The 21,494-nt window shown below is 37.3% G+C and overlaps 1 protein-coding gene across 1 annotated transcript in view; it reads right to left on the reverse strand.

The window, feature by feature from the left end:
- Window positions 1-21,494, reverse strand: part of CLYBL (citramalyl-CoA lyase) — a 207,284-nt gene that overhangs the window by 16,978 nt on the left and 168,812 nt on the right. The window contains exons 3-6 of the mRNA XM_063304820.1: window positions 12,702-12,890; window positions 8,628-8,729; window positions 6,756-6,849; window positions 5,114-5,281 (exon numbers count right to left, since the gene is read on the reverse strand). Of these exons, the coding sequence (XP_063160890.1) occupies window positions 5,114-5,281; window positions 6,756-6,849; window positions 8,628-8,729; window positions 12,702-12,890 (553 nt within the window). The remainder of the gene's footprint in view (window positions 1-5,113; window positions 5,282-6,755; window positions 6,850-8,627; window positions 8,730-12,701; window positions 12,891-21,494) is intronic.

The raw sequence follows: 21,494 nt of genomic DNA on the forward strand, positions 1-21,494 counted from the left end.
GTTTAAAGAGGAAGTTGCAAGAAACAATATTTTAAATTGTATGTTAGATGAGGAAGTCTCACAGAGTGCAAACCATCACACATCTGCTGTGATATTTTCCAGAAATTATCCTGGTGGGACAAAAAATTGAACCACAATATCCTCATGTATCTGCTTCTTAGCGCTTCTGAAAATATCCTGAAATGGTTTTATCAAACAAAGCAACAAATATCGAAAGCGAGGACTTTTTGAGTTTGAAGAAAAATCAGCAGGTCGTATAAGACATGCTTCACAGTGAATTTGGGTTCTATACATTTTACATAAGGGCTCATAACTCAGAGAAACCTCAAGCAGGAAATAGCATGGAGTTAAGAAGTTCTAGATCAGGCTCAATTTAAATCAGAAATCATCTACTGTCTGAGGATCTTATTCTCTGCAGTATACCTAGGGGAATACAAAACACGATTATCTCAAGGTTTCATATTTACCTTGAATGTGTAAAATGTTTAGAAGTCTGGTAAAGCCATTGCGAAAGTGACAAATCTATACCTGTATGTTAATACTTAGCCCAATCCTATTCAGAGCTAGATAAGACTGCTATTATATTTTAAGATATAACCTTTATTTGAGGATAAAATAGAAAACTGATACTCGTTAACAAATACATTTCTTGTGGGTAAGTTATCTGATTTTGATTCTGCAACAAATGGCTGGTTGGTTAATTATTTCTGAACTGACAGTAGTAAACTTGGGGTCCAGTGGCCATCATGAGAATGTATTATAAGGGACTTTTAATATCATCTGTATCTGCCTGCCATTGCTACTTAATTCCCCAGTTAGTTATGTGTCATCAAGTTGAGCTCAATTTCTGGTAACTGTATGGTTGATATCTTGATCTGTCTTTAGTCTCAACTTGTAGTTCTTCCATGGACAGTCTTGTAATTTCTTTGACTCATCCATCTGCATTAATGTTGTCTTCTTCAACTTGCCAGGCAGAGTTGATTTTTCTAGTCCCTCATCTATCAGGTTGAATCACGTGTCCACATTATGTGGATTTCTGCTTGCTGTTCTACTTCAAGGGAGCTGCCAGTCTTCATTTGGTGTGGAATTTTTCCTGCAGTCTATGGTATCCTCAGAAAATGTCTCCATATTCATAATTTGAAAGCATCTTCTTTCTCTCATTCTTTTTTAATGTGCAGCTTTCCTAACCACAGACCATTGGAAAGACCAGCTATGTTCTTTGTTGTCATAGAAATATCCTTATTCTTCATGATTTTCTTTTCCTCCATAAAATTAATTTCTTCTTTATTTTTCCAGCACACGCTCTATATTTACTGGTACCTAAGACAACAAAATTATGTATCTCCTTCACTTCTTTGCTGTTAAGTTCAAGTTAACTTATAGTTAGGTATGCTGGTTGACACTAACTTAGTATTTGCAATATTAAACCTTAAGCCTGATTTTTCACTTTCCCTTTTTACTTTCATAATGAGCTCCTCCAAGTCTTGCTTGCTTTTGGCTTACACAATGGTGTCATCCGCATATCTCTAAATGTTAGTGTTTGGGATTTTAATATGGATTCCATCTTTTCCAAGTGTGCAATTCATATTAGAGTCCCAAATACACATAATCATCACTGTAAATTATCACAATAATCACTGTAAATTAAACAGATTGGGTATAATATCCATTTTTTTTTCACTCTCCTTCAGACTAGGACCTGAAACCACTTTGTTTTTCCAAATTCAGTTCTCCCAGTAATTTCTTAATTCATTGTAAAGTTCCATGGAAGAATAATCTAATGCTCTGGCACACCCAATAGCCTTAATAAGTTCCACATACTGGCTTGATCTACACAATCTAGAACCTTGCATTGTTCAGTGAAGCAAAGGTCCACCTCCTTAGTATTCATTTGCTCTTTCTATCATGTACCTTCTATTCCCTTTCTGATCTTTTGTCTCTCTGCCTTTTCTGAAACTTGATTGTTCATTTGGATTTACTCTGCTTGCCTATTTGGTACTATTCTTTTTTCTAAGATCCTAAACTGGTGTGAAGAATCAGTGCATAAGTCAGTAATTTGTATATTCCTTTTTATTTCTCCCTTCTTCAGTTAGGTGTATCCTACAATTATTTCCAGTCTCTAGGCCAGTCTCTTTTACTATATTTGTTGACAGAGAGACTTTCCCAGCTGATCAATAAAAGTGCTATCTACCTTGAATTAGCATATTTTTGTCATTGTCATTTTGTAATTCCATTTATACAGGGTTTCAGTACAGACTTTCCATCTTTATTTGCCTCTAGTAGATCTCTACTGTAATTACTATTCCTTACCTCAGCTATACATTTTCTTGTGATTTCTCTGATTTTCTTAAAAAATACCTCTCATGTTGCTTTTTCCATCTGCTTGATGATATTCTTAATCAAAGTATCCTTTCTTCTCCTTTCTTACTTGACACTGAAAGCCAGAAGTTGAACATCCTTCTTGTTCTCCAGGTTTCTTCAGCTATAAGGATAGCTTGTTTTGACAGCTATTTGGCTATTTTTCTCTTTAAACTTTTAGGATTTTTTCCCACTTCACTTTTCCTTATCTCTTCCAATAGCTTGCAAAGGTAAATGTACTGAATCTGTTCCTTATGTTCTGGCTGTATGTTCTCCAAGTCAAAGCACCCTGGTACCCCTATTCACTTCAGGTTTCTAAGTTTGGCCATATATTTGACACCAACCATTCATGATTTGTTCCACAGTTTCCACTTGGAACTTGTTTGAACGTTTCAGCCATCTTATAGATAGGCAACATTACAGAAGTGGTTTGCTATTACCTTCTTCTGGGTTTGGAGATCCTTTTGATAGATGGGTTGCAGAACTTTCCTTCTGCCCTCATCTCCATGCTTAACTTCACACTTCCCCATTTGACCATATTGAGATCAACATTCTCTTGAGCTTTGCTGAAGTTTAAAGGTGATGAACTTCTTTCTTTATTGAGAAAATGCTCATGTGATTAAAAAAAAAACATGTTGATAACCTAAGCCACTGTGTCCTTAAATCCGTTATTCATGTACAGGTACCACTGAAATAGGAAGGGAGTGATTAAGTATAAGCAATACCCACTTCTTGTATTCTGCTCATTGTCTCTTGCCGTGGACCAGTCAACACTTACTTACTTATTCTTTAAAAATTCAATCCTGGCTATGTAGCAGAACACTTTGAAGTAGCTGCCAAACTTCAGGGAGTTGCATCTCAAATAAGGATGGGATCTGGGTCCAACCCCTCAGTAAATAATGATAGAGCTAATTTTAATAAAACTGTTTGTCTGGCAGAAGATTTTAATTTGGCCATATGCAAATATGATAAGGAAAGAAATTTGCAGGGTCAAGTTGAAATGCCCTAAACTGCATGGGGAAAGTTCTCTAGCTGCTATGTAATAACATAGCAACAAGCAAAGCAAGTGAGTAATGCTGCTGACCAAATTTAAACCTAATAATTTCAATAGGAAGTATGCATTATGTTTTAAAAATATATACATTTTAATTCAGTAACTGCAAATGCTAATGGTGATAAAAATACAAAATTGAAAAAACAATGTATCATTGTGATGGGCCCCTCCTACAACTCAGGTTAGTTACTTAACCAAGGTGAACAGGAGGGATTTGTTTCTTTTTCCATACAGTTTTTCAAAGAAGGAACAACTATTTGTTAGAGTAGTACATCCTTAGCCAACTGGGACCAATCTTGAAAGTTCAGCAGGACCAGGGCTGATTAGTACCTAGATGGGAGACCATCAGAGACCAGAAAGTTGGACCATATCCTGGAAGGAGGCAATGAGAAACACTTCTATATTGCCAAGAAAACTATATAGACATACAAGTCAAATTCAACTTGAAGGAGATTTTACCTTTTTGCTATTTAAATTATACCAGAAAAAAAATAGAGTCAAGTGAGTGGGCGGCATGCAAGTGTTTTTTTGCAATTAATCAATTCATTGGTTGATATTTTTTTTAGGAAATTCTCATTTAGGAGAATGGAAAACCAAGTTTTGCTTGTGAGTTTGTGTGTGTTTTTTTTAAGATAAGTATAATTCAGCAACTTAGCCATTCAGGCAGTTCTTCCAATTTAATTTCCCGAGAAGCCAGCAAGATATTGTATGTTTGGTATTCAGATTTGGATCCTTTCATTTAAAACTGGCATCTTATTAGGTTAAGAACTCCCTAGTATTAAAACTTGCATATCTTATATCTAAAGCAAATGAAATGCATTGCTGTAATGTTGGTGCTGTTGTTTTTGAAAGCACGTTAAAGGCTGCGTGTGTGAGCTAAGTAGTTGATTTTTATCACGAAGCTGCAATCTTTGTTACGTGTCGCATCTCACAGGGGTGCCTGTATGATCTAGTGTACCAATCATGGGTGAAATGCCTAGGTTGCAGCGGCTGGCTGTAAGAGGCCTGCTTGATCGCGCAGTCTTGCCAATACCCGTAGGTGTCCTCAGGTGAACAGGCAATTACTGGGAAACAAGTCAGAATTCAGGACAGCAACTCACAGGGAAGACTGACAAGAAAATAACTATCAAAGCCTAATTAACATATGGGGTAGGGGGCTGGTTTCTCCTATACTTCATACTAAAATGTAGGCTCTCAAGGTTTTTTTCCATTTATTCAAATGAATCCATAATAGCAATTCGTATATGGGGGAAAGTTTTATTCAAATCAGCTAAAGACTTTTAAAACATCTGACTCCTAAAGTGCAGTGGCAGTAATTTTGAGCATAAATGCGTGCCTGCAGGCTTGCTGAATAGGAAACTGAATGTGCCCAGGTTTTTGGCCAAGATTACGTCTCTGCTGAATGGTTAGGGCAGGAGAATCTTCATATTACTGTATTGTTTATGTTGTACTTACACTAATAAAAGAATAACACACTTGGGTATGATGCATTGAAAGAATTTTAAGGGCCTAATTCTTGCACTTGGAGGCTTTCACCCACTGTTTTACAGGCAAAAATTGTGAAACATTTTATAGTGTTTAGACTTTTTTGACCATCCACTGGTAGGCTTAAGCAAGTGAAGCAGACTCTACGGTATCAAGTATCTGGTCTAGGATTAAGGAGAAGATTAATGTATTTGAAATATTAACTAAAAGGTATACCAGTAAAACCCATTAAGACACCCTCTTTTGACTGCTGACGTAGCCCATCTTCATCCTGGAAGTCTATATAGACAAGGTCTATGGCCTGCAAGCCAAAAGCCTTTGCTGTGACGATAATTTTTTGCCGTGCATAAAGAATGTCATGAGTGTCTTTACTACTTGTTGAACCTGAAACGAAAGATCACATTGTGTATAAAAGTTTAATTCTGCGTTAAAAAAGTTTGCAACAGAGTTTTAGTTAAGAATACATTTGTTTTCAGTTTGCAAAAGAAAGACAGTAAGAGATTGTTATGTGATCGCAATTTTTGTGAAACAGTGGAAAGAATATTATTCAGCTAGCAGACAAAATATTCAGATTCTGCAAAAGTCCTTCCTTTCTTGCTTCCTTTATTTTTAATAATTTTCATTTAGTTTTGCTGACATCTATTTTTATTTGATCAAAAGGTCCATTACAAGGTTATCAATATAATAAAACATGCACACAAACATACACGAACATTAACAAAACATCCTCAAATGATGCTGAACTCATTTAATCCAGAGTATCACCACTAAATGCATCTAAAATTGCTTTTTTGGTAAGGTATATTTTGTTATATACCTTACACTTATGTAAATATACTAATTTCTCTTATAATTTATTTAAATTTAAAATTTTAACTTTGGAATAATGTTTATATTTAATATCTTGAGTGGAATATCTGAGAGATAACCTTTGAGATTTATTTTGAGGCATTCACAAGAAACCTGCTGAAGATCTTATTATTCAGCAATATATATTGAATTCATTTCTTTTGGAAGGGCTGGTTCTAAGCTGCATTGTGCCCAGAGGTTGGATCCACATGTTAGACTTGAATATGAGTGTCTAGTTTGTGGTTTAGTGTGTGTGGAACATACCCAATATGATAAGTTTATGACTCAATACGGGCCTAGGAAATTAAATAAGGAATCCTGTATCATGGGAACATAATCCACGCGTTCTGATTAGGCAACCCAGTTCACACTTATGTGCCTGCCATAAGTGAATAATAAAAAGAAGAGCTGCTGACCTTGTTTACTTTTTGAAAAATGATAAAAAGCTTCTGAAGACACGGAGGCAATAAAAATAAATTATTTGCCTAGGGCAGTTTTTTTTAATCTGGTACCGTCCATATGTCTTGGTCTACAACTCTTTTATCCCCAGGCAGCAAGCACATATGTTAAAACACATGCAGTAAAATAGACTTAGGCATGCAAATAAAGATAAGGTGTTAAAATATTGAGAATAGTTCATAGTTTGTACACCAAAATGCTGTAACACATACACGCTAATATTACTTCAAGGAATATTTATTTAAATATTTATGTACAAACAGAGAGATGGTCTCATATTATTAATTTCCACAATAAAATTTTATATTATTTTTATAAACCAGTAAATAGAATTTTCTATTTTCTTTTTTTTTTTACACAAATTACAGCTTCAACAGGTTTCTTGTACTCTTTAGCCAGATAAAGATAATACAGAGGTTTATAATAAGAATTACAATCAGATACAGTCAAATATACTTACTGTTGGTTTCAGTAGGTTTATGATAAAATTGAATGGAACACATCATCATAACTATTACCACATTAACATATTCTTTAAAAGAGGAAATACCTATACTGGCACGAAAATCCTCGCCTCCAAATACCACTGCATCTAAATGAAGGCCAACATGTGGTCCTGCTCTCAGAGTTTCTTCGCAAACAGCCTTTAAGTGCAACACAAATATTAATACAAGAAGCAGCATTTAAAAAATTATTTTTGTGGTAAAACAGATAATATTTTAATATATTCCTCATCCTAAAATAATAACAAATGATAGCCACACACAAATTTAAAAAAATTCATATTCTGCATGCAAAAATGCAGTATAATTAAAATTAAAATGCAAATATAAATCCTCCTTTCCCTATTGGTTTTTATGACAAAGATTTCTACTGCGGCAACTACTTTTGGACTTGTATAATAATAAAGCAATAAAAAATAAAAATCACTACAGAGTGCATAAAGTATGGGACTTTTTAAAAGATTCCAGAATATTTAGCACTGCAGAGAATCACAACTGACGCATATCTGGTTTAATACATTGCAGATGGAGATTGCAACTACTCACAATTTAATAGGCAGCATATGGTATGTTATCAACAAATGTAGCTTGGATATCTTCAAATTAATATAATTACAGGAGATATAAAATGCAACAAGTAGCCTAGAAAATCATTTGAAAAGCAAATGATACCTTGGGGTTTTCTAAATGCATTAATCCCAATATCGTTGCAAGCTTTCAATAATAAAATATTAATTTATTTATTTGTGTAATTTGATAAACAGCAATACTGCAGTGCTGGCAAGATTCTTCCTGTGAGCAACCAGTGCTACAGTAAGTTCAGTGGTTTGTATTTATTATTATAAGCAATACTGTAAGTAGATGTGTATCCAGGAATCAGTACCTATGATGCTACTGTAATCTCTACCGATCCTAAGCATAGGAATATCATAGTTGATATTTTCAGGGCCAGAATTTTTCAGGGCAGAATTTAATAGTTCTTCTTTGTTTATTTGAGGACAGGGATAATATTAATTAAAAGAGGGGGGGAAGTACATAAACTTTTTGCATTAAGGTGTATAATTAGTAAATCTTTAGCCTACAGTGAAAAAATGCTCTGAAAACCTGAAACTGGGATTTATATTAACACACTGGCCAAAAGGGTCTCCCAGCAGCTCCTTCTAATAACACCAAACTTTTACAAGAAATCTTGGCATGACTGTGGTACACTCCAGCTTCAGTTTCATCGGCATTAATATCTTTCTTCCTCAGAAACCTACAGGCTGGATGCCAAGAATGGGCTATCTGCATGCAGTTGATCGCCATTGAGATGGGGGAGGAGGTAGAAAAGCAGATTTCTGGGGCCAAGACAGAGAAAGTGATTGCACACATGGCCACGTCATGCGGATATTGGATCCTGGAAATTCTCATGTATGTTTTTTACTCTTAGGGCCAGTTGTACACGTACATTTTTTTTTAAATCTTGCAATTTGGAAAAATAACCCTAATCTCCAATATTCTTGTAATTCCATTTAAAAATGCTTTAAAGATATTTAATATGATGCCTAAAATTCAAAAGCAAATGATAGAAAATAATTCACGATAGTTGCTTGATTATTTAGAAACAATCTTAACTATTTGGGGCTATTTTTGAGAGTCATATCTTTTATATACAGTGTATTAACACTGACAAGTCTAAAGGAATTGCAGTAGTAAAGAAGAAAGCAGTTATGTGAGAGGCATCTACATCATGTAAAGCTGAATACTTTGGGCTGTTGAATGGATTTATATAAAATATGAAACCAATATAATTTTTAAAACATTGTAGTTAGCTTCTTCCCCATTCCCAGTTATGAAGGTGTTATTTATTTAATGGAACCTATAATCCCAAAAGCTAGGACTTTATGCAAGGCATGCTGAATTAGACAGATCTTTCTTACCTTAAAATTGAGCAAACCCATTGCAGTTTCCACGAAAGGAATGAAATTGATTGGCTCTATGAGCGTTCGGCCTTGTAAGTGGCTCGCACATTTCTCTATCAACTAAGAACATTACAGAGGGGACAGAGCGTTAGGGCTTGGGCTTCTTAAACCTTTATAAAAATGGTGTATCTTTGCACGAGAGTAAAGTAGAACCAAGCAGAGAACCCAGAGACCAGACTGCTAACCAAACTCTCTGCCCATACGTTTTGAAAGGAGTCTGTTCTTACAGGCCTATCTTGAAGAACGCTGGATTTACTGTATATTTTCAACAATAAAGGTTTAGCTGCAAACATATTTGCCTACCACCTACCACCCTGCCTTCGTTAAATGCAAATCAGCAGGATCTTTAAAACAAGGAAGGATTGATATACCTGATATTCTGTTTTCTTTCATGTCTGACACTGACATGGCTGTATATTTTTTCCAGCCTTCCAAAGTGGCACCCACATTATTCATCACGGCACCGTTACCCTTTGTCCTGGAGGCCTTTTCATAATTTTTAGCTTACCTAGGAAGGGCCTTAAAAAGGAAGTTTAATTCTTTGAAGACCAAAGCTTTCCAATTTTTTCCATGAGAGCAGTTCACAGCTAGCTCTGAGCTGCCGGTGGGGTACCCCTGATTCCCAAATCTATCATCTGGGAACATACAAAAGCTCTTGTACAGATTTCTTTTTTTCCCTTTTTCCCCTTTCAAAAGAGAAGGTGGGGGAGAAACTACCTCAATATATTGTAAATCTATTATGTCTGTCTCGATCTAGCAACGTGTGGGGAGATAAACATATCACAGGTACGCTAAGTAAATTTTAGTCAATAAAGACAGGAGGGAAAAAAAATCTTGCATAATTTTTATATTTAAGGAATATTTAACCATTAATGGATATCAAAGGAAAAGGGAATTTTAATCATCTCTCCATTCAGTCTCAGTTGGGTAAATCATATCTAAGAGATTTGCATAAATATAAACCATCAAAGACTTTTCATCTTCAAAGGGGGTTTCAAGTCCCCATAAGCTTTGTACTGTAATCATCACAGGTCACAACCCTGCAGGAATAAGGCTGCTATGGCAACATAAAAAACTAATGCTTAAGGCTTAGCATAATATTCTGACTAATATAAAAGAAACTCATTTTGAAACCTGGCAGCCTATTTACCAGAAACTGGATTAGAGGTGTTATTTCCCCTTTTAGCTCTTCTCCCCCCACCCAAATTTCACCCCTCCCCAAAAGAAAGGGAAATAGAACCGCAGCATCTTGAAAAGGGTTCCAACCAATTTGCAGTAACTTTACATTAGTTCAAAATAAATCGCCTCTCTCTGCATATTCTCCATCCTTCCCTCTTTTTCATGCACAGTCACTGTGGACACCACCGCCACTGCTTGCCTGACCTTTTCACAAGCTAGTAAACCTCAGAATGTAAGGAATTAAGGGGAGAAGGTCTGCAAATGTTTGGCACTCAAGAAAAGGAACAGGAAGAAAGAGCCTTAGGAAGCTCAACCCTCTCCCTGTCTACTCAGAAGTAAGGGCCAATGGCCGGAATTCCAATTAAATGGACATAGAACTGCAGCCTGACACTAGACTCAATAGGGTAATAATCAAACAAAGCTATTCACTAATAATTCTGCAGGCATGAATTGGTTAATACCCAAAATTTAAATGTTAAATTGGGCCTTCTTTGTAAGCTAAGAGGTTAAAAAAAATGGAACACTCCCCCCGCCTTTATATCTGTCTGCTGAAATCTTTATGTGTTGCATTTTGGAACCATCAGGGAACGTTTGGATCCAATATTGTTCCTTTTCCTACTTTAATTATTTTTCTCTCCCCCTCCCCCCCTTTTTTCTTTTAAGTGCTATTAGCACCAAATACAAAAGGCAACTAGTAGAGAAGTTTCAATTAATTTTTTTCAAAAGGAGACAATTAAATGTTTCCGGCTTGGTAAAGTGTTCATTTCAGTGAGAGGGGCTGGAAAAAAGGAAGGGGGGGGGGGGACAAAACAAAGATTGGGGAGGGGATGAAGGAGCAGGCTTTAGCCATTCTTTCAATTCCAGTGCACACCCGATAGTGTGTTGGGAAGAATGCCCACTGTTCAGGATTTGTGGGGGATTGTCCCGCAACAAAAGAGCGAGAGTTAGGCTTGTTATACTCCAATAAGCCATGCCAGTCAAACAAGTACCCATCTGAAGGACAAAGGGAGAGCAAGAGATTCTCACACAAAAGAGAACAAGTAAGCCCGTCTTTTAGTTGTGCATCAGTCTCCAGGTTTTAGGCTTCGCATAAATCAAAATGAAGGACAAAAATAAACAGCCAAAAGCTTTCCATTGCAATAGCCATCTTAAAAGCAAACCAACGGTAAGAGGAGCCCATCTAAGAAGGTGTTGGGGAAGGAAACATGGAGTCTGCTTCCAGGAAAAATAGAGGCTGAGGAAAACTAGAGCCCAATCCTCTCATACTGAGGGAACATTTATTTAATCGCTCTGAAACCTTGGCTGTAGTGGAAATATGAATATTCATAACCGCTCCCAGATGTGTTGGTCTGCTGCAGCTCTATCAACAAAAGGCCTGTAGATCTTGCTGTGTGTGTGTGTGTATGATTTTTAAAAAAGGAAAATGAAAACCAAACTAATATAAAGTAAGAAGAAAAGAAGAAAGAAATCAAACAGAAAGCTAAAAATGCAAGAAAGGGTAAAAAAGGAAAAGAAAAATAGAAAAGAAAGAAAAAAGATACAAAGAAGTAGCTTCCGATCTGCTCTACAGCAGTTATAAGTACAATTATAAATTTAGATTTTGCTGTCTGAAAGATCCAGTGATCTGATAAAATAATCAAATGATTCTTCGTGAGTATTCTTGAACATAGAGGATGTTTTCTGAACATTGGAAAAAGCATGTTTTCTTTCACTCTTATTTAATTAATGTAAGTGGACCTGATTATTGCCTAATACTTTCATGACTTGCTGATTGGGCAAGAATTATAAAGAACCCTATGGCCATTTAAAAACTAACAGACATAGATTAGGGTTAGATGAGGCTACATGATTGAACTTGAGCGTTTATTTATCCCCCTTTTTTCCTTTATGGATTTTATATTTAATGTGTGCTTTCCTCCCCACCAAAAACTCGGAAAATGAAGTAAAATGAAGCTTGATTAACTTCAGTAATATTTTCAAGAAATAATGTGGTAAAATGAAATGAAAATTCCTCTTCAAGAGTCAGGACAAGTATAATTAGGCCCATTTCAGCGTTTTCTTATGCAATTTGACAGACTAACCATTTACATCTCAGGTTTTTATTGGCTGAAAAGTCAGTCATGAAAAACAAACACACCTGTCAGCAATTTAAAAGGAAGACATAGAGGGCTGGACAGGAAATAATATCTTTCCTAATTAAAAACACTAGTTAAAAGCTTCCTGTTTGTTCTTCTGGCTGCCCTTAGGGGTGACCTTTCCTTCTATCTCTACCATAACTTTTTCATGTGTTGGTAAAATGCTTCCTCCGTCTACCAAGACGTTCTAACATGGAGAGTTAAGTTCTGTATCATGTGACTGTTGGGCTTCAGTATAATGAACAGAAACATCAACTCTGAACAGTTTTTGTTTAACTTTATGTCCAAAATGCAGCATAAGGTATCAATATTGTATTTCTAAAACCGCCTCTCTTTATACACTCATAATGCATCTGCAGTTACAAACTATTCTCCTTGTTGTGTAACTGTTGGACTTGGAAATAAGGTTTTAAACGTACCCATGTGATGTTGTGCTGCCTTATTAAGAAAGTCCACTATGTTCAGTGTCTCAGAACTGCACAGGACAACCAACTCAACTCCAAATCTGCTTTAGTTTTTGCCTAACAAAAGACAGGACGCTTTGAGGCCAAATCACTTTTTGGTATTCTAATTCAAAATGGGTACATTATAGATGAGCTGAACCAGTATTAACAATAGAGGTATTTCACATTTGCTTCATGATATCACTCCAATTCTTCCGTTCTGAAATTGGACGCAGGTCTTTATCTGAGATAATGGCAGCTGTATATTGACTCACCCATTTTATTTCTTCTACACTCTCAACTTTGGGGAGCATCAGGCTGGTAGGAAGAATCTTGGATTTCAAAATGACCTTCATATCTTCTTCTGCAAGACCACTGGACACTGAATTGATCCTAACACACTTCTCCGTCTGACCAAAGTCAAATTTATCAAGGGCTTCCACAGCTTTCATTCTAGCTTCTGCCTAAAGTTTTTTTGGGGAAAAAGAAAAAGAAAAACCAAATGCTTCCTTTTGTTGAGAACCAACATTTTAAAAATCAGTTACTATTTAAGTAAAGAATGGAGAAATTCTCCTGCTAACAAATTGTAATACAGTAAGATTGGGGTAGGTCACATAGCTGCAAGGGTATCCCTGGGGTGTGGCCGAAAAAGTCAAGATGGTGAAACTCTACCTGTTTTTTATGTGCATTGTGTGTGCTACCTTGACCTTTTTGACCATAAACTATAGACACTCCTGCACAGTTGCTATCTTCTTTAAATAAAAGCAATTAAGCCTTTTGTTGTTGTTTATTCATTCAGTCGCTTCCGACTCTTCGTGACTTCATGGACCAGCCCACGCCAGAGCTTCCTGTCGGTCGTCAACACCCCCAGCTCCCCCAGGGACGAGTCCGTCACCTCTAGAATATCATCCATCCACCTTGCCCTTGGTCGGCCCCTCTTCCTTTTGCCCTCCACTCTCCCTAGCATCAGCATCTTCTCCAGGGTGTCCTGTCTTCTCATTATGTGGCCAAAGTATTTCAGTTTTGCCTTTAATATCATTCCCTCCAGTGAGCAGTCTGGCTTTATTTCCTGGAGGATGAACTGGTTTGATCTTCTTGCAGTCCAAGGCACTCTCAGAATTTTCCTCCAACACCACAGTTCAAAAGCATCGATCTTCCTTCTCTCAGCCTTCCTTATGGTCCAGCTCTCGCAGCCATATGTTACTACGGGGAACACCATTGCTTTAACTATGCGGACCTTTGTTGTCAGTGTGATGTCTCTGCTCTTAACTATTTTGTCGAGATTGGTCATTGCTCTTCTCCCAAGGATTAAGCGTCTTCTGATTTCCTGACTGCAGTCAGCATCTGCAGTAATCTTCGCACCTAGAAATACAAAGTCTTTCACTGCTTCTACATTTTCCCCCTCTATTTGCTAGTTATCAATCAAGCTGGTTGCCATAATCTTGGTTTTTTTGAGGTTTAGCTGCAAGTCAGCTTTTGCACTTTCTTCTTTCACCTTCATCATAAGGCTCCTCAGTTCCTCTTCGCTTTCAGCCATCAAAGTGGTATCATCTGCATATCTGAGATTATTAATGTTTCTTCCACATAATGTTGCATGATGTGTTCTGCATACAAGTTGAATAGGTAGGGTGAGAGTATACAGCCCTGCTGTACTCCTTTCCCAATCTTAAACCAGTCCGTTGTTCCGTGGTCTGTTCTTACTGTTGCTGCTTGGTCGTTATACAGATTCTTCAGGAGGCAGACAAGATGACTTGGTATCCCCATACCACTAAGAACTTGCCACAATTTGTTATGGTCCACACAGTCAAAGGCTTTAGAATAGCCTAGCCACAATTTAATATTTAATATTTTTTTTATTTTATTTTTATCCCGCTTTTATTATTTTTATAAATAACTCAAGGTGGGGAACATACCTAATACTCCTTCCTCCTCCTATTTTCCCCACAACAACAACCCTGTGAGGTGAGTTGGGCTGAGAGAGAGTGACTGGCCCAAGGTCACCCAGATGGCTTTCACGCCTAAGGTGGGACTAGAACTCACAGACTCCTGGTTTTTAGCCAGCACCTTAACCACTAGACCAAACTGGTTCTATTTATAAGTCATAGCAGATGACAGAACTTAGAACAACTTATTTTGAAAAAGCTGAACAGGGTTGGATATGATTAGCACTTGGATGGGACAGTCCCATTGTAGAATCCTAAAGCTATACACTAAGGTGGAAAATAACTCCCCCCCTCCAAAAAAATCCTAGAAGGCTAACCATTTCCATAGTGTTGTCATGAAAGTAATACAGATGTGTAGTGACCAGAAGTCAAGCTCATCTTGAAAGAGGATTTCTTTTTTCTAAAGGGATCATGATAATTACTAATCTAATGAAAATTATGGTTGGATCCAGAAGTGGAAAAGCAGTTCTGCTCATACATGATTGATCTTCATTTCTCATTAGCCTTAGCCAAGCACTGTTAGTGCTGATGGCAAGTATAATTCAAAGACAGATGAAATCACTTGGTCCATCATTTAACATATAATCCCAAAAAACTTAATAATGTCAATCATGAAAAGATGAATGATGTTTACAATTATGAGAACATTTCCCACATTATACCATTATATATATATATATATTACATACATACATACGCATACATACATACACACACGAAGTGTGTGTGTGTGTGTGTATGTATGTAATATATTATTATCTGTATGACAGCCAGTTTGGTGTAGTGGTTAAGGCATCTGGCTAGAAACTGGGAGACCGTGAGTTCTAGTCCTGCATTAGCCACAAAGCCAGCTGGGTGACCTTGGGCCAGTTCCTCTCTCAGCCCTAGGAAGGAGGAGGCAAGGGCAAACCACGCATGAAAAACCTTGCCAAGAAAACTGCAGGGCCTTGTCCAGGCAGTCTCTGAGAATCAGACATGATTGAATGGATTAAAAAGAAAAAAGAAAAAAATATCTGTATACATCGTCATAAATTGTTCATTCATGGACTTTTCTGTTTATGTAAATGTTGTATGAAGAGAAGGAAAACTTGTAAGATTTTTGTCAAGAAGAGTATCCAGTAATTGTTTTCAAAATGACTATACTTTGTACCAATAAACAGTTATATTCTAATACAGTACTGAGAAAGCAGTACAGTATAATTATACAGTATATTAAATTCCTTTCAATATATCCATAACACATGTGAACAGTATTTTCCTTCTGAGTAGTTATGTGTTTACTGGGGGGAAAAAACCCCAACACTTTCATTGGGCAAGATATAGAAACATAGATAGACCAAAGAAATAGCATATGGAGTTTTTAGTTTCTGACAATTTCAATTCCAAACCATACATTCCTTCAACTTAGCAACAACCTGTAGCAAATTCTCATTGTTAAAATAAATACTTATCAATAGCACTTTCATTTGTGCAGTTTTTTTAATAGTACTAATAAAACTTTAAAGGTTCTGATTATGTTTTAAAATGGGGGCTAGTGCTTGTCTGGAATGGGTAAGGGGGCTAACAATATGCCCCCATTTGACCCAAGATATTTATTGAAGAAACAGGCTCAATAAATGGACACGTGGTTCATCAGAGTTAGTATCTAGGGCAAAACAAATTAGAAATACAGCACAAAATATTGAGGTTTAAACAAGACAGATTCAACCCAGCCTTGGAAATAGAGGCAGAAAAAGTTTTAAAATGCGTTCTGCATTAAAGAGTCTGAGGAAACAGTAGCTTACAGTTGTTAGGACTGATCAGAATAAAATTCCCAAGACAGGTTTAAAAGAGCTGCTATGATGCACTGATTTATGACTGCAATCATTAGAGTAAATTTAAGTTTAGATAGAAGAAAGCGACCGCCCCTCATCAGTAAGTGTGAAAAAGGAAGAAGGTATGAGTCTAAAAATGATAATCATATGGGACCTACCATCCCTTTGTCCGTGTAACTTTAATATGCCTCAGATGGGGAGATTTCTAGGCATTTTCCTAGTGAATTAGGAGCACTTTTTTGTGGTTTCCTGTGACTGGGAGAGGGTGTCCTTTTCTTTAAATCTTCAACTGGGGTCTCCTTTTAATAGTACCCCCTTCCTCCCAGCACCGTGGGATATGGTACACAATGAATTTTCAGAATGTTATTATGAGATTGTTTTTTTTCCCTTTCTTGCACTGAAAATTTTATTGTATTTTAAGGAACAGTACACTAGACTAGTGTTTCTTAAACTTTTTGCTCTCATGACCCCTTCCCACTTTTAAAAATTATGGAGGATATCCAAAAGAGCTTTTGTTTGTATGGGTTATATTTATCAAGATTTACAGTATTAATTAAAATTGATTCATTTGTAGAGTATTTATTTTTTGAATCATGTAAAAATAATATTAAATCCATTAGATATTAACATAAAATAAAATATTTTTCATGAAAAAAACTATTTTTTAGAAAATAAAAAATAATAATGAGAAGAGTAACATTGTTTTAAATTTTTGCAAATATCTTCAATATCTGGCAAATGATTCTGATTTTGTGCACCTGAGAAAGTCTAGGAGGACCCCAGGGGTCCTCGGACCACACTTTAAGAAACACTGCAAATGACAATTCTGCTGATGCCAGCTAGTGCTAGATTTCAACAGCTTCAAGCAGGCGCTATTCCACTTTGCAACACAAACACAATTGGCCCATGAATGAAATATGAGGTCCCCACGTGAATTCAAATTGCAGGGCTTAACAGACACAGGTAAAAGATTTGCTCCAGGGGCCTCTGCCATTATGAGATGATCTGTTCCCAGAGAAACAATGTACTGCATTCAGTGGACTTCTCCAATGCTCCTAAGCAGGGTTGTCCCCTGCAGGTGGGTCAGAAAAGTCAAGATAGCAAGGGCAATGCCCTAAAAAAAAATGGGGGGGGGAGCTTGACTTGCACATCACAGCTGCCATATTGTCTATTTACCTCACCCTCCCATTCCCACAAATGCCCCAGCTCTGAAAGGACTTTGGGGGAATGTAGAAAGAAGAAAAAGATGGAAGACAGCCTGGGTGAGTAGTTCTCCTTTTTGTATCTGTCTGTCTGTCTTCCTGTCTGCCTGCATCTTTAACCAAGGACAGGTTTTAAGCTTGGAAGTATTTGACTACACAAGCAATTAAATGCTGCTGAATTACCTGTCTTCAATGTAGAAATAATTACTTTTACAGAGAAACGTCAACTAGGCACGAACCCTGTCCAACCCAGTAATCACAAGTGATAAAGCTTGGACACAGATTGACCGCCTCACTGAGAACTTGTCCATCAGTCTGTTGCTGTTGGTAATCTTCAAATATGTCCCTTTTCTGTAACACAGCTCAAAATAACCAACCAGCAATGAAATTACTGTTCTTCTCTGTATTTCAACATAAAAATGTGTTACTGTGAGAGATTTTATGCTCTTGCCATCTGTTGGGTGCAGGATAGATATTTCATAGAACCATTGCATTCTAGCACTGTCCATTTTAAAAGAAATACAATTCTTTAGCAACTCCAAGTCACACTGTTGCTTTATTATATTCTATTATTAGGCTTCAATCAAAAATTGTGAAGGAATGCAAGTTCGGTACTTCTAGAAGCTCTAGTCATTCTCAGCATCCATTTATTCTATTTTATTATTTTTATATTTTCAATCCCAATTTTTCATCATTAAAAGCAATAAGGGCACTGAGTTTTAATAGTCTTCGTAACTTCCTACACAAAATCAGTCTGTACAGGTCATTCAGTGGAACATATATGAAATGAGCTGAAGAAAACCCATTAAACTATATCCTTGTCTTTATTTAACAAATTGTTAACTTCTTTTTAGCTCCAGCTAAAAAAGGAGGAGGAATAAAGAAGCATTCCTACCATTCCTACCAATTCATTATTGGAATGTTTTGGAGCCTTAATTTGAAAATAGGCAACTTCTGTCTTCACATAGCACCCTGTCACTATTTGCCATCCCCCAGAGGCATCACATTCCACCTTCCATCATGCCTAGAATGTATGACAGATGTTGGTCAATGGTGTGGTCCATCAAATACAGGTGGATACCAGCTTAGGAAATGTTGCCTGAGGTAATATAACTGCAGCTATCTATTGAATCAATAGCCTTAAATGTATGCAGAGAACATGACAATCTCCCAGCCTTCAAAAACCCAGAAATCTCTCTATTCTTGTCTCTGTCTCTATACACTTGCATATATACATATGCAGAGGTACAGATCACTGTAACCCCTTCTCAACAAGAATTCGATCCTTTTTGTTTGGAGAAAAGTACAATATACACTCCAAGGACAATCTGTACTCTGATTCAAACTCTTTTTGTAGCTGCATAAGACCAAAGAAGCTTCCTTTCCCATACTCCCAACTCATTTGCATTCAGTGCCATGCTCAAGTGTCTGAAGATGAGTCCCTCACCTTCTTCTAGCCCTGGACAGGAATCCCATTCTAATTCAGTTGTTAATGGCAGAGAAAAAAAAATCCCTTAAAGTGTGAACAAAAAGGATTCTCTGTGTATTTCTTTAGATTTCACAGTATGATTGAAAACAACTTTATTTGAGTCTGAGGAAAAAAATGTGGTACTAAGATGGGCCTTGGCCCAATCCAATAGGGTTATTCTTATGTGTTTCTGAACTCTGGAGAACACTAGTGTCTCCTCTGAGTGTCGCTTGACTCCTCACAACTTCAAGAACACAGCCTCTAGCTAATTTTCTGGCAACAATACCTTGCGTTCTTCTCTTTGGTATTACCTGGAGGAATCCCATCCAAATATTTAATCACGCTTAAACCTGCTTGGTTTCTAGACGACATAAGGCCAGCTGGGTGTTGCCATCTGTGGAGACCACAATGTATTATATCAAAACACACCGTTTTACTGAATCATTGTTTTCTCCTATTTTATTTTTTTTAATCGTATGGCATAGCAGTTCGGTGTTCATGCTGCTTTTTCTTGCTGGGAAATCCTTGTGAGGTCCAGCAGCCAGATGTGTAGACTATTTAGCCATGACAAGTCACGTTGCCCAGGGTGCACCACGAGGAGGCCAGTCTACATTGCACCGAGTTGGGCTGAGAGAGAGAGCGACTGGCCCAAGGTCACCCAGCCAGCTTTCATGCCTAAGGCAGGACTAGAACTCACAGACTCCTGGTTTCTAGCCCAGCACCTTAACCACTAGACCAAACTGGCTCTCGTTTTCTCCTATCATGCACACCAAGATTTATGTTATGTATTTGATTTCTGCCTTCCCTCCAAGAGCTCAGAGTGGCTCACATGAGGATCTATCTTCCTTGTATCCCCCCAGCAATAACCAGTGAGATAGGCAGGACTGAGGGAGTGTGACTGGCCCAAAGTCATCAAGTGAATTTTCTGTGAACTTGGCATCCCACTAGAGCGTATTAGTAAATGCTGAACTATTTACATCCATACAAAAGAACAATATAAATCAATGGACTGAAAATAATTTGGTTGACAATATTGTGTGATGCATTACATCAAAGCATTTCCTCTCATCTCGTCCTCATTCTCCAGTGTTAAGAGTTCAGTCTGTACAAGGTTTCTTAATCTTAGTCACCTCCACCTGTGCTAGGACCATTTTGGAAAGGTAGGTCTCTGTAAGTAAAAGATAGCAAGTCTAAAGAAGCTGTCCTGGCTATTCATGTCTCCCCAAACCCGACAGCAGTAGAACAGTTACCACAAGGGGTTTCTGTGAAAAACATTTCAGAGAGAAGCTGCATATGATGGCTATTAACTCCACATTAAGGCCAAGTGAATAGATCTTTTGCTCATGAAAACCTATTGAAAAACCTATATTCCACGACGAGTGTCTACCCTGAATATGTAATATACTGTAGCTCCTGTCTTTGAAACAAGACAGACCCTGCAGATATGAATGAGTTTTGCTTGCAAATTGATTGTCTGCCGATTTCTGGACTAGGTTGAGTCTAATACAGAAAGAAAGCAAGTCAACACATTTACTTGGAAATGTAAAATCTGTGCAACTTATTTCTTGATCTGGATGTTTAGGATTGGGAGTAATTCCTGGAAAAACTCTGGAGAAATATTTAATGTTCTCTTTCATTCCCAACCACAAGGAGTCCAAGTGACAAAACGTGTATTGCAATATCACAAGCCCTGCCCTTTTTTACTTGCACTGTGACATCACACTCAAGTGCATAAAAGATGGAGTTTGCATTGTAACATTGCAACTCATGTTTTGCTATTTGCTCGCCCCCCTGTGGATGCCTATGAATGCTCTTCAAATTTGCTCCAGAAGAACAGACTTTAGATCTAAGAGACATCCTGTCAGAATGCAAATTAGTTGAAGTCATTATACAGCATGTGAAATACCAATCTAAATAATAAATATAATTAATATAATATATTAATACCAATATAAATAATAGAGGCATTTTTTTCAACTTTACTTTTTTATACTTGGGTAGCTTCACACATGCCCTGGAGAAGATGCTAATGCTAGAGAAAGTGGAAGGCAAAAGGAAGAGGGGCCGACCAAGGACAAGGTGGAGGGATGATATCCTAGAGGTGACAGACTTGACTTTGGGGGAGCTGGGAGTGGCGACGACCGACAGGAAGCTCTGGCGTGGGCTGGTCCATGAAGTCACGAAGAGTCGGAAGCGACTGAACGAATAAACAACAACAAAGCTTCACATCAAGCCTCTTCAAGAAATGATAACTGCAGGATCCTGCACATTGCACTGTAAGCACCTCCCCTCTGGAGTGTGTGTGTGATGTCACAATGCATGTCCAAAAGGGGCAGGGCTTATGTTTCAATGCTGCAATGTTGCTTTTGTCAGTCAGACCCCCTGTTCCTCCGCAGATATCTTGTCTTTAAGATATCTTTTGATATAGTAACTCTTCTAGGGTTTTATTAAATCCATGTATTAGTATTCTTATTATTTCCCATTTACTTTACTTTTTATTCATTAGGTTCTATCCCACCCATTTTTCCTGTAGGCACTAAGGCCAGTATCATCCCAGCACTGGTTAGGCCCAGTCACATGCATGTTAAGCTCATGAGACCATGCTACTGCAATTTGGAATCAGTGATATGCAATGTCATGT

This window comes from Candoia aspera, chromosome 5 (assembly GCF_035149785.1).
Source record: "Candoia aspera isolate rCanAsp1 chromosome 5, rCanAsp1.hap2, whole genome shotgun sequence".
NCBI classification, from domain to species: Eukaryota; Metazoa; Chordata; class Lepidosauria; order Squamata; family Boidae; genus Candoia; species Candoia aspera.